The sequence below is a fragment of the Euprymna scolopes genome, chromosome 23 (genome assembly GCF_053919585.1).
Source record: "Euprymna scolopes isolate OS-2025 chromosome 23, ASM5391958v1, whole genome shotgun sequence".
In the NCBI taxonomy this organism is placed as follows: domain Eukaryota; kingdom Metazoa; phylum Mollusca; class Cephalopoda; order Sepiida; family Sepiolidae; genus Euprymna; species Euprymna scolopes.
This window is the reverse complement of record NC_136504.1, coordinates 13211499-13224811: the sequence shown is the minus strand read 5'-3', so window position 1 is coordinate 13224811 and position 13313 is coordinate 13211499. Positions and strand designations below refer to the sequence as shown.

Below are 13313 nucleotides of genomic sequence, written 5' to 3'. Positions count from 1 at the left end.
AGCTTCATTTTCAAATATCATTATAATAATAATATATGATCATTATTGTAATGGTGTGCGAAAGGAACTCATAATAATTTGATTGTGCGGCAGTTTTTCACTGAAGAAATAAATCGGCGAAAGCTTACATTAAAAAAGGGAACATTTGAGAGAAACTTGGCAAAAAAAGAATATTGTCTGCCAAGAGGTGCTGGACTGAAGGAGTAAATTATGATTTTAAATTGTTTAATACGCCATATATAAGATTTTTGGTCCACGTGTTAACATGCTTTTGTTTTGTGCCCCCCTCCCCTTTTTCCTTCTATTTGAAGCAGCTGCATGCCGCATAGCTTCTGTTGAGAGTTTGGACACATAATAGTCTCCTACCAGACCTTGGAGGTCGTAAAAAGGCAACCTGCTGCAATGTCACTCTACTTCTTGCTTCTCCAACAGCTTAACTTACTGCGAATTCGCCATAGATAAAAGCATTAAGACTGTAATAATGAAAAGTTTTTAAATGCTAAATAATGAAAACAAAATGCATATTAAATGTCAATGGACACAAACTGTTTTATATTTATTTATCTATATATTAATATGATGACACATGTTATTTTGTGTGTCAAGCTTACGACATTTTCTTCCGAGTTACTGTCACTTAATTGTTATGACCTTCCCTTTCTTGCAATAAATAATTTTACCAAGGAATTCTTCATAAGTTTTTGTTTCAATTTCAATTATAGTTGATGCACTCAATTAATTCCCTATGGATATATTTTTTTATTTTTGAAATCACAACTTTATAATATATCAGAATCTATAGAAAATTGACTCTATAACAATATATACGTAATTTGCATAAATTAAAGAGTCCGCTGTGGAATTTCCACTGGTCCTGCTAGTTAAATATTAATATTTAAAAAGGTCCTGGATATGACCTTAAACTATATTCAATGGTGAGGCCCCAGCTTGCGGGTTTTGGGGAGTGTGGAGCCACCCTTTAATTACCATTGCTCCCAGGTCCACTCTTACCCGGAGTGGTAGTACCTGTTAGGGCTCCAACTATGGGTTAAATAGAAACAGACTTGAAAACAACAAATATATTCTATTAAAAAAATTTTTTCTTCAAAATCTTTCGATTCGGCATTAAATAACCCGAAAAGGGTTGATATGCCGTAAAATGAAAACAACCAACCAACCAACCAATATTTAAAAAATGAAACAGAAAAAAATCTGGTCGAAAGGGAATCAATCTAAAGGCATAGAAGAGCCGTACAATGTCATACTGGAAATGAGAAACAAAAGAAAAATACAGAAAAATTTTTTTTTTTTTTTTTCTTGATGCTCTTTTGCAAGAAATTAGGTTTTCTAAGATGTCACTTGCATCATATGTAGGATTGTAAAACTGGGAAAAATTTATTTAATTCAATGCAAATCTAATGACTTGATTCTTTATGATGTCATAGCTTTTGGAAACTAGCATTCATTTCTTTATGATGTCATCCATTTTTATGTACACACACACACACACTAGCAGTTCAGCCCGGCTTTACTCGGGCCCTATGTACTGTTCATAACTTTATGTGCATATGTCTATATATATTAAAAAGTTTGACTCCTGTCCAGGTACCCTACATCTAAAATTTCAAGTGTTTAGACCCAAAATTGGTGTAGAAGTTTGGTAGAGTCTGCAATGGTTAACTCTTTCAACTTTGACCTCTTGCCAGCCAAATTTTCGCCCAAAAACTGATTAAAATGCTTGCTGCATGTCTGCATATCCTTTATGTAAAATTTCAAATGTTTAGACCCAAAATTGGCTGAATAGTTTGCTAGAGACCGCAAAGGTCAAATCTTTTGAACTTTGACTTCTTGGCAGCCCAATTTTCAGCCAAAAACTATTAAAAATCTTGCCCTGTCTCTGAATACATTATGTAAAATTTTAAATGTTTAAACCAAAAATTGGCTGAGTAATTTGGTAGAGACTGCAGAGGTCAATTTTTTTAAAAATTTTGACCCCTTAACATTTATTGTTTTTTGGGCTCAAATCAAATTAAAAAGTTTGATACATGTCCAAGTAACCTACATCTAAAATTTCAAGTGTTTAAACTCAAAATTGGCGGAGGAGTTTGGTAGAGTTCTCAAAGGTCAAATCGTTGAACTTTGACACCTTAACAGCCAAATTTCTGGCTGAAAACCCATCACATAGATTTTCCCAAATCTCAATAACCTGTATATCAAATTTTGAGTCTGTAGACTAAAAATTGACAGTGTTATTGCGTAGGGAAATGTACACACACAAACACGTTTACTTTTATTTATATATATATATATATATATATATATATATATATATATTGTTACGACGTATCCCAGTCCTACTGGGGACGGTAGAGATGGGTGACATAACGGAATATATAAAAAAAATAAAGTTTCCCAGGTTCCTTGATAATGCGTTGTTATGGGAATGGGACAACCGTCTCGAAAATAACAATAAAATGAAATGTACTGGCCAACGAAATCACATAAGAAATAACGAGGACAAGTATCATCGAAAAATTAACAAACATTTATTTATATAAAAAAATAAATAAAATTCAAGAAAAGAAAAGAAAATTAAATATGTCTAACTAAATGAAATGATTTAATGATTCAAATTCTACCGAGAGAAAAATATATCAACAGTCAATGTTCACATAAAACAAGAAATCGTCTGCTCAATTAGATACAGGTTCTAGGGTAAGGGAGAGATGTTGGAGAAATGAAAGTTTTGATTGAAAAACTCACTAAATGTGACCTTTCTTTTATCTCTTTTTTTTATATATATTTCTTTCCTGTAAATTGTTCATATTTGATTACGCGCGCAGGTTAATTTTTATATTTTTATCCTTCGGATTATTTATGTTTCATTATGTGCGTGTGTGTTAATTGCTCCAAGTATTTGTTTTGGAAGCTCATCGAAGCCCTTGATTTATAGTAAAAATTTCACTGCTCCTTTGACCCTTCCTTCGCTGGGTTCATTCTTTTATTCAGTCAGTATTCTAACTTTGACCGCTGATAATAACAGGTTTTTGCCGTCGCCGCCAACATCGGCTTATGTCGTTGATATTTACCTCCGCAGCGCTGCTACAACACTGTCGTTGCCTTTCGCCACCCCGACCTTCGCTGACTTATGTCTTGTCGCTTTGAAGCGCAAAGCTCCACTGTCGGTTGACAACTTTTTTCAGTCCCCCCCCCTCTCTCTCTCTCTTTATACGGTCTATCTCTCTCTTTCTCTATACAGTTTCTCTCTCTATATACGGTTTGGTTCTCTCTATCTTTTCTCTCTCCTCTCTTTCTCGTCTATGAGCTTTCTTTTCTCTTTCCTCTTCCACCCTTCGTTCACAGTATCTCTATCTCTCCCTTCTCCTCTTGCTCGCAGGCCTCCTCCTCCCCTTTTTTTCTTGTTTTGTTTACAAAATGTGAACGAGCAGACGAGAATGGATCTTTTTGACTCCAAAAAAATGATACAGTAAATAAAATATACTGAAAATATATCTCCTCTCGGCTAAAAATCAATAAAATAATTTATACATTTTAATAAATGTATCACACACGCACACACACACACACACACACACATATATATAAAATAACATTGAGTATTTTTGTTTGATAAGACTTTTTTAATTTTTCAAATAATCCATTTAGTATTGTGGTCAAATAAATTTCAAGGGTTTCTTGTTTTTTTTTTTTCATGAGCATTTTTGATTTGATTCATTAAATTATCAAGTGTTAGTCTTTGTGTATTTTTTTTTTTTTTTTTAAATTTTTTTTACGAATATGTCTTCAAACATTACTGAAGATAGCCAGTGATGGTTTGTTGTTTATTATTATTATTATTATAAGCAAACATTGGATTCACACCTCGCTTGAAGCCAATGGTATCATATTGATTTGAACTGATCTTCTGCAACTCTATTAACAAATAAATAAATATATGTATGTATACCAACAGCATTCATTCTAGGTCAGTTGAATCTCCTCCTACATAGAGCACTTAGTATTCTCAAATGGGCACCGATCTAGTACTGAACAGGCTTAGTGTTGCTTAACCTTGATGATCTAACGAGAACCGGTGTGTCAACATGATTATGTCATATATATATATATATATATATATATATATGTCAAAACATTGTTAATTCATTACCCACTCAGCATCAGCCGTATAGCGTAATGGTGAGAAGCCTTGACTGTCATTTGGGCAGTCGAGTTTCGATCCTGGCTTGAGGCAGTTGCCTGTCTAGCCGCACTGATGAGCTGTGAAACAGCGAAACAGTACTGTATGTGGATGACTATATATATTACATTTCTTTCTTTCCCCTTTTTCACTCATTACTTACTTTTTATGTCATCCAAGATCCAGTTTTAGAAATATGGTAGTGTTGAGACGACTAATCGGAAAATTTGTGCTTATTTTCCAATGCCAAAAACGATTCCATTAATTTATCTTCTTTTAGTTGATTTTGTTTAAAAGCAAATCATCGATTGCTGTGATAGTCATAATAAATATTTATTTTAAATTTACTCCCTCACAAGTGTGTTTTTTATGTTTGAGAAAAAAATATGCACATTTAAGATGTGTTTTTTACGGTAATCAGGACAAAATAATCATTTCATAGTTAAACATTTAGAGATCTGTAAAGAATCTGAATCTGTAATTGAAACGGGAATTTAATCTGGAATCTAATTGTATCGGAATTGGGGAAAGATATTGGAATCGTCCCATCACTAAAATGTAGAAAGATTATTTCTGACAAATTATGGCAATTTTTATAAAATTTCATTTTCAATCAATGCCCAAATTTAAAAATTATATTTCTGCATTTCATCAACTTTTCCTGTGTTTCTTTCCAATGTTGTCATATGCAACCATTTTGATGTGAACGCTAATTATTAACTTTTTTTTTCTTTGTAGAGTCCGTTCTCCTTGACTCTGATCAATTTGGTTACCTGTCTCGTATCCACAATAATAGCAACTGCGGTGGTGACAACCCGTTGCGACTGTTAGACAATTTGGCCAAGGACTTTCGCAAATACATGGATCATTTGTCGAGTCTGGCGCAGGATGATACCTACTGCAACATGTCCTCTCTTCCTTCAGAAGAGCATAAGAACGGCCTTTGCAAATGTCCGCATTCTTCGGACAATGCTGATGTCGGACATGCTTCTATGAATGATCATGCTGAAACCTCAGGACATTCATCGGAAATGTCTTCATCAAATGCTGCTAGTGCTTTGGATGGTGGCACAGATATGCAAGGCATTCAGAATAATGACTCTTTGAATCCGTACACTCTATTCAACCTCCCTCGTCCTAGTTCGCGTAGAGCACGTTACCATTGTTCTTTGTTACGGGCCGATTCACCTTATCCCAATTCGTGGTCTGGTAATAACATCTCTGGAAGTGATAACAACAAACAGCATCCTAACCCTAAACAAAGCAATAACAACAGTCACCACCACCATCACCACCACCACCATCATCGGAGGCACTTTCATCATCCGTCAGCTTCGCAGACAGAGGATGATGACAATAATTCAACTTACCAACAACATTGGGAAAAGCACAAACGACAGCGCTCCCATAGCGAATGTCCAAATTCCAACCAGCGATCTCATCATCCAAGTAACACAGGTGGTTCTGCAGCTGACCCTGATGTTGTCTTAAACTTACCTGCAGAATCTGATACCCAGTCGAATCAGGATGCCAGTGACCAAGCTACGATCGGCAGTAATCAACGCTATCATGGTCACAGAAACTGTGTGTCTGGTGAGGAAGTGTTGCCAAACTGTTGCAACGCAGCAAATCCTGGTAAAAAGCTCAAACATGGCCCTTCTGCGAACTGCAATGGTCAGTACGTTTCAACCGCTTCCTTTGGTCACCCAACATCATGTCCTGCGCAAGCTTCTGAAGATGCTCAACCCTGGAACAGGTATAGGTATCCATTCTCGGTCAGTTCTACTGGGGTGCACTCACGTAGAAATATTTCTGGGTATGGGACATCTTCTCATACCATTTGTAATGTGCGTATGTCGAACAGCAATCAGAACTCTCATAATGCTTGCAGTCAGCAAAACCAATCGGAATCTGTCGAACTGTCCGAACAAGATCAGGGGCAAGATATGCACACCGGGATGAATGAGTGCACCATCACCACCACCACCAGCAGTAGCAGCAGCAGCAATGCTGGCAGCCAGGATAGACCTTCTTGTGATCAATTGGTATCGACAAATGTTGACAGCACCCTCGACAGAAACCTTAGTGCTACAGGGATTGGTGGAACCACGGATGAGATAAGATGGGGATCTCCATCTTCATACTATTCTCGATCACAGGCTTCTTCAACATGTTCGTCTTCGTCGCCTTCTTCGTCTTCATCTCTGTCGCCAAGGAACCGACAAACGTTATCGCCAATTATTCCGGATGTGCAACTTTCATCTGATTCTGATGACAGCGATATTGAAGTTGTCAAGGTCGAAACTTTACTTAACAGGTAATTTTTTTCCTTAACAAAAATAAATACAAGCAAATATTTCAAAACTTTTTTTTATTTTTTTTTACTATAATTTTGTTTCATTTTTTTCCCCATTAGGAGTTCTGTCTGTGCAAAGAGTGTTTTCTTCAGGGGAAGGGATTACTGCGCATTTTGGGAGGGTGTTCAAATCTCTTTTTGTTCTCAATTATGATTTGATTTGGAGGTCATTTTTATTTTGCACTTTTTGGTGGGGAGGGAGATAATGGCAAAAAAGAAGAGATTTGACCCCCCCCCCCCACACACACACACACACACCTTTAAAAAATCTCTTTCCTAACAGAACTCCTAATGGTAAAAAATAAATAAGAAAATCAGTAGTGACTGTTTCACTTGTTTTGAAAAAACAAAGGAGATAACTCAATAATTTATACTAGATACATGTTGAATTCCTATTAATATTTTAAATATGATGTTCTTTCTGAAATAAAACTACTTGATCAATCTACGTGACTTTTGAAATGTGATATTTTTATTTCGTCTGTACATTACAGATTTTTTTCTTAATTTTTGTTTTTTAATATAGGGTAAATTCTGGACAAAAACTGAATAATGTACTTTCATATTTAGTCGCTTCTGTCATGTTCAAGTATCCATGCAAGATTTGGAATAGATCTTCACCTGTATAACTATTTTAAAAGACCTGTCAATGCTTGTATTTTCAGACGACCTGCAAACAGAACAGATAGTAGCAGTAGCAGTGGCGCCAGTAGTCACGCGACAGTTGTAGTTGACCTTACTGAATCGGACGATGGTAAGAAAAGTGAAATTCTCTCACCTTTTTGTCTTTTCACATATAATTTATTTTTAACTCTGACCGCTGTCTCATTTTTCCTTTTTACCAGATTATATATATATATATATATATATATATATATATATATATATATATGAAACTCTTTGTATGTTCGTAATCGATAATCTAAAAAACCACTGAAGCGATTGCCTCAACATTTTGTGATAGCATTTTACTTAATTCAAGAGTGTTTTTATATATATTTAAAATTAAAAAATATTACAATATTGAAAATAACTTTTTTTTCAAAATCGTTTCTTTTCGATAAGTCGACCATTTTGAACGCAATAAAAATTTGTTTTATTTTATTTATTTATTTTTATCGTTTTTTTTTTCTTTGCAATTGTTTTACTAATATTATTTATTTTTATATATTTACTGTAAAATAATAATAGTAATAATTAAAATCCTATTGCTCGACAAATGCCGAAAAATAACGATTGTGACTTTGCACGTACGTTAAAAAAAACAAAAAAAAAACTTTTTTTACCAATTGTTACAAGAATGAAACAAATTATTACCGTAAGTCGTTTCTTTTTAATTTTTTTTTTTTTCTGCTGATTTTATTATGTTTACATGTTTTTATCAGTATTTTTCTTGAGTAGCGTTGTTACACTTTGATAATCGCTGACGCTCGGCGAAAGCCAGCGGTTGATGTCATGTTTCGAGCAAAGCCGAGCGGCCAGTTAATTATGTCTGGCTCAAATTCTGCACAAGTACCGATCGGTTTTTAATGTGTGGAAAATCCGGCTCCTGAAAAAGGAGTACTCTGGAAGAATTTCTCCTCCACTCAAAGTTTAGTATCTATTCTCCATCTCAATGCAGATATATATATATATATATATATATATATATATATATATATATATAATATAAAGCTGAATGTGTGTGTGTGTGTGTGTGTGTGTCTGGTCACGAATAGGCTCCTATATGGTTGACTATTTTAAAAAACTGATTACATATAATGATAGAAGATGTATCGAGACACAGGAATGGGTATGTTTGATCTGGCAGAACGGTGGTTCATTAAAATGGTGGGGTCTGCGTTCGCGCCTAGTCAACAAAGTATGGAAATAAAAAATTTAAAAAATAAAAAAAAAACGTTTACAAGTGTTTTTGATATAGATGTACATAAGAATACTTTGATAAGTATGTTTTAACTTGAATAGGGATGGTATAATAAAATTGTGGGGTCTGCGTTCGCGCCTGGCCTCCATAGAATGAAAATAGGCACAAACTTTAATGAAGACTTTTCATATCTATCTGCGTAAGTATACTTTGATAATTATGTTTCAGTTTGAAAAAATATTGTATAATAAAATTATAGGGTGTTCGTTCGCACCTGACCTCCATAGAATAGAAATATGTCACAAAGTTTAACAAGGTTTTTTTTAATATAGATTCACAGAATATTGTGATAAGTGTTTCAGTGTGAACAGGTATGGTATAATAAATTATGGGGTTTATCTATTTTATTTTTACTTTCATCATATTTTGCTTTGGTTTTGATACCCCCAAATTCAACTCAAATTTACCACCCTTCCTTTTCATAACCTATCATACTTTCATAAATCAGAGTCCATTTTCTGTAGGCTGTTTTTGAACCCAGTCAACGACAGGTACTTTTGCTAGTATATATATATATATATATATATATATATATATATATATATATATATATAAGAAAATATGACGATGCAAATTACAATATAATAATATAACAGAATGTTAGTTTAATAGAAATTGTTTAAAAAATAAATATGCAAATTAGCAATACCTAAAGCTTTTTATAAGCATTTGCAGATTACCATGTATGCGGTATTACAAAATGTTATCTTGCATCATAGAATTAAGTATAACTGATTTTGATGTTGATGTAGTTAGGATAGCTGGATAAAATTTTGCATTTAGATATTTGTCATCGCTATGGCAAATATTTACGTGAAAATGTCTCTCAAATCATCATTTATCTATTTTGTTGCAGAATCTGTTGCAAGAAGTTCCTGTGTGCAGCAGCAGCAAGCTCCAACAGTACCTACCTCAATCACTTCTCTGTCATCTTCATCCTCTTGGGGTTCATCCCTGCCAACCAATCAGCTGGCATCCTCTGGGTCAGCTGTGGAGTCACTGCCTACCGTGCCACGATCCCCACACAATAATATCATGTCATCGTGCATGTTGTCTGGTTATAATTCTTCGTCGTCTTCCTCCTCCTCTTCTCTGCCCTCTCTGCCACCTGTCCATCACAAACATCGTCACCATCATGGACTAACGCCTGGTCCTGCTCAGCAATCTCAACATCACCATCATCACCACCATCACCAGCGGCAGCCAAATATGCCGCACCAACGACCTCACCACCACCAGCGACCTCACCACCAGCAGTCAGTGCAGCCGCTACCTGCTCACATGATGCCCGCGTTTACCTCACCCTGCTACTATACAGATCGACAGTCCTGTTCGGACCATACGTACAGCTGCCTACCTTTCAATGGATGGGTAAGTGATGGCTCACCTCGATTTCTATTTACTAGCCATATCTACCTGATGTTGGCCAAGCGATTTTTTTTGTTGTTTTACTTTAGATTTTTTTTTTTACCTTTTCTTTTATTACAAGATTTTTTTTGTTTTTTTACAAGTAGTTTGAAAAGATATGTTGTGCCCATATTATGCCCCCTAAAAACCCTTAAAATACTCCAAAGAGACAGGAGTTTAGGAAATATTTATTTGCTAGACTTTTCGCCTATAAAAGCAAAATTTATAACTTGTAGACATAGAATGAGTGCTTTATGCCAACTTGATGATTGCATATGGTTAAATTTGTGTTCATTTTTTCATTAATAAATTTTAATCCCTATTAATCCATCAAACAGATATCATAATACTTAGTCCACTGACCAAAGTGCATACAAAATTTCAGCCAGATCAGACCAGTAATTTACGAGAAAAAGTGGAACGGACAGACGAACAGAAATATAATATAGATGTCTAATATATATTAAAAGTTCACAAAAACTATGAGATGCCTGAATTTTCCTAAAAGGTTTCCATCTCTTTACCCTTTGCATAATGTGGAATTAAACTGAATATATCTTACATTTGAACTACTTACATCTATTCATAATGATCAGTTAATTAGTTTAGAAAGGAATCTTGTACATACGAATATATAAACATGCCAAACTTTCTCTAGATATACGGGGTGTTCAAAAAGTCTTGAGCACATTCTCACATTGAATATCTTGAGAATTATTATTAAGAATATAAAAACGCGTCTTGTGTTTTCAGAAAGTTTGTAATCTTAAGTTTTTCATACAATGTTTAAAGATGTTCAACGTGAGCACCATTGGTCACACAACATACACACACGCTGCAGGGAAGGTGAGTTCTCGCTACCGTACTTGAAATGTATTTACGCCTGAAAATATCCTGTATCTCTACAAGACCACCATTCGCCCACGTATAGAGTATTGTTATCACATTTGGGTTGGTACATCTGTTACTTGTCTCTTGCTCCTGGACAAGATCCAAAAGAGTCACCAACCTGATAGGTCCTGAACTGTCATCTAAGCTTCTCTGTCCCATCGATGAAATGTTGCATCCCTTTGCCTGTTCTACAAATACTTTAATGGTAGATGCTCTGACGAACTACAAGCTCTTGTACCCCCTTGACATAAATACCTCCGACAAATCTGACAAGTAGCAAAATCCCACCCCTACACAGGAGAGACCCCAAGTGGTAAGAAAGCCTTCTACTCTAAAAGTTTCTTTCCCGTAACTGCTAGACTCTGGAACTCCCTTCCAGGTTCCTGCTTTCCCAACTGTACTAACATGCAGAAGTTCAAGTGTAATGTGAACAGACATCCTGCTGCTCAACTCCCTACATAGTATCTTTGAAACTTATGTCCCAGATAGTAGCCTTCTACATCAAAGTTGCACTGTGCCTTGTTTGGGATGAAAATGGAATAAATGAATAAAAAAAACAAAAAAAAAAAAACAACAATCACACACATCAAGCCGATAGTCTAATTTTTGCCAAATGCATCTCCGCGTTGTGCTGTCAGTGATTGCAACAGCTTGTTATTCTGGCCTTCAGCTCATCCACGTCTCTTGGAATGGATTCCTGGATCTGAAAAAAAATTAAAAAGATCAATAACAAGATTATAAAAAACTTAACGCATTTAGCTTTAAAATGACACCACTTTTATCTTCCTACCATTCATAGTTAAGCAGATATGAAGACTTGAAATGTGCCCAAGACTTTTGGAACAGCCTGTATTTTGGAAATTTTACAAATGCATTCATTCAATCTTTTCTGTTTTTTTTTTTTTTTGTTTTTTTTTTTCTAGCAATCTGACAACCTTAGGAGATGTGTGTACCATGAGATGTATCCACAGTCACCTGTTCCGCCTCCTCAAGCCCATATACATTCAAATGGACATAATCATGGATGTAAGTGAACTGAATTTAAAATTACGTCATGATTTTTATAATAGATATCTCTTTTATGTTTAATTAAATACTATTCTGTGTCAACATTATGGTAAATAAGCAAATTCACATGACATCAGGTCAAATTTAGTCCCCATCTTGTTTGGATTTTGCTTATTTATATAAGGTTAACATTTCAAACATGTTTTTCTCAAGTTACATGTGTAATATTAAGTGGATTTTAACTCTAAATGATTCCTCATTTATTATTCTGTTAAATGAGAAGGGATGCCATCCAAGTCTTCAAATTATCTGCATGAGGAATACAACATGGACTGTCTCAAGATGCTTCCTTTGAAACAAGAGTCTAGGACCTGTGAGAAGTTCTTATGTTTGGATAAGCAGCGACATCGGAAGGAGGCAGCTGGGTTTGTTCAAGCACATTTCTTCTCCCAACGTGTGGTGAACGTGTAGAATCAGCTGCCGGAAGAAGTGGTATCTGCAGAGTCACTCTATACGTTCAAAGTCAGACTAGACAAACGTTGGAGGAATCACTCGCTTTGCTTTGACTACAAATCTGAAGATGATGTATATCGAAAGACTGTAGTCTCGGGTGTATAGACACGTGTTCCTTCTCAACGTATACTGTATTAATATTTTACAAAAATAACATAAAAACTGTATTGTTTATACAAAATTTTATCTGGTATTCTGCTCTGGCCATGATTCTTAATGTTTACCATATTTTTTTTATCTTTGTAATTTATATTTGAACTAGCTGGCAGCCCAGCATTGCCCAGTCATACAATACACTTAAACATATTTTAATGTATACAGATTGCATATGTATTATTGTAGAATCAATCCTCTATTGATTATATATTACGAGGAATAATTAGGCCCATGGGACTAATTCGCAAAAGAAAAAAATAATGATAATGTCGTTCGTCAAATTTCATCTGTGTTTGCAATATCATGTTAGCTGATACTTGGGTTTGCCAATGAATGCCCTGGAAAAGTTACTTCGGATTAATGTTTATTTCTAAAATATGCAAAGAAATGATTTGCGGCGATTTTAAATACTACTTTTATCGTAAATTGAACTCATTAATTAGAAAAAATTAAAATAGTAAGGTACACTCGGATTTGAACAGGGGATCATTCAATCTGTAGTTGAATGTTCTACCACAAGTTATGTCTCCAGATTATAATAAATCTGGGGGGGGGGGGATAAGAAGAAATGATTTGCTGAAATTTTATTATCTCCCTTGGCCAGTGTAACATAAAATATTCTCCTGTATAAATTATTCTTTTTTATTTATAAGAGAGAAAAGTTATTTTTAAGATCAGATTTTTTCCAATTTTTGATACTTATCGATTGTCGGATGGATTTCTGCACAAAACATATCTAAGAACACTGCCAGACATAAATTAGCTTTGTGTGAAATTTTCAAAAGATAGGCTCAGCCGTTTCAGAACTTTTGAGGAAGGAACTCACACACACACATTGAATTTTATATAATAATAGAGTT

At 34.8% G+C, this 13313-nt stretch overlaps 1 protein-coding gene across 1 annotated transcript in view; it reads left to right on the top strand.

The window, feature by feature from the left end:
* The window catches only part of LOC145245764 (uncharacterized), a gene marked incomplete in the record, with an annotated part of 70758 nt that overhangs the window by 41088 nt on the left and 16357 nt on the right, over positions 1 to 13313 (top strand). Inside the window, 4 exon segments of the mRNA XM_080107372.1 lie at positions 4937 to 6515; positions 7220 to 7308; positions 9335 to 9849; positions 11700 to 11802. Coding sequence (XP_079963498.1) covers positions 4937 to 6515; positions 7220 to 7308; positions 9335 to 9849; positions 11700 to 11802 — 2286 coding nt within the window.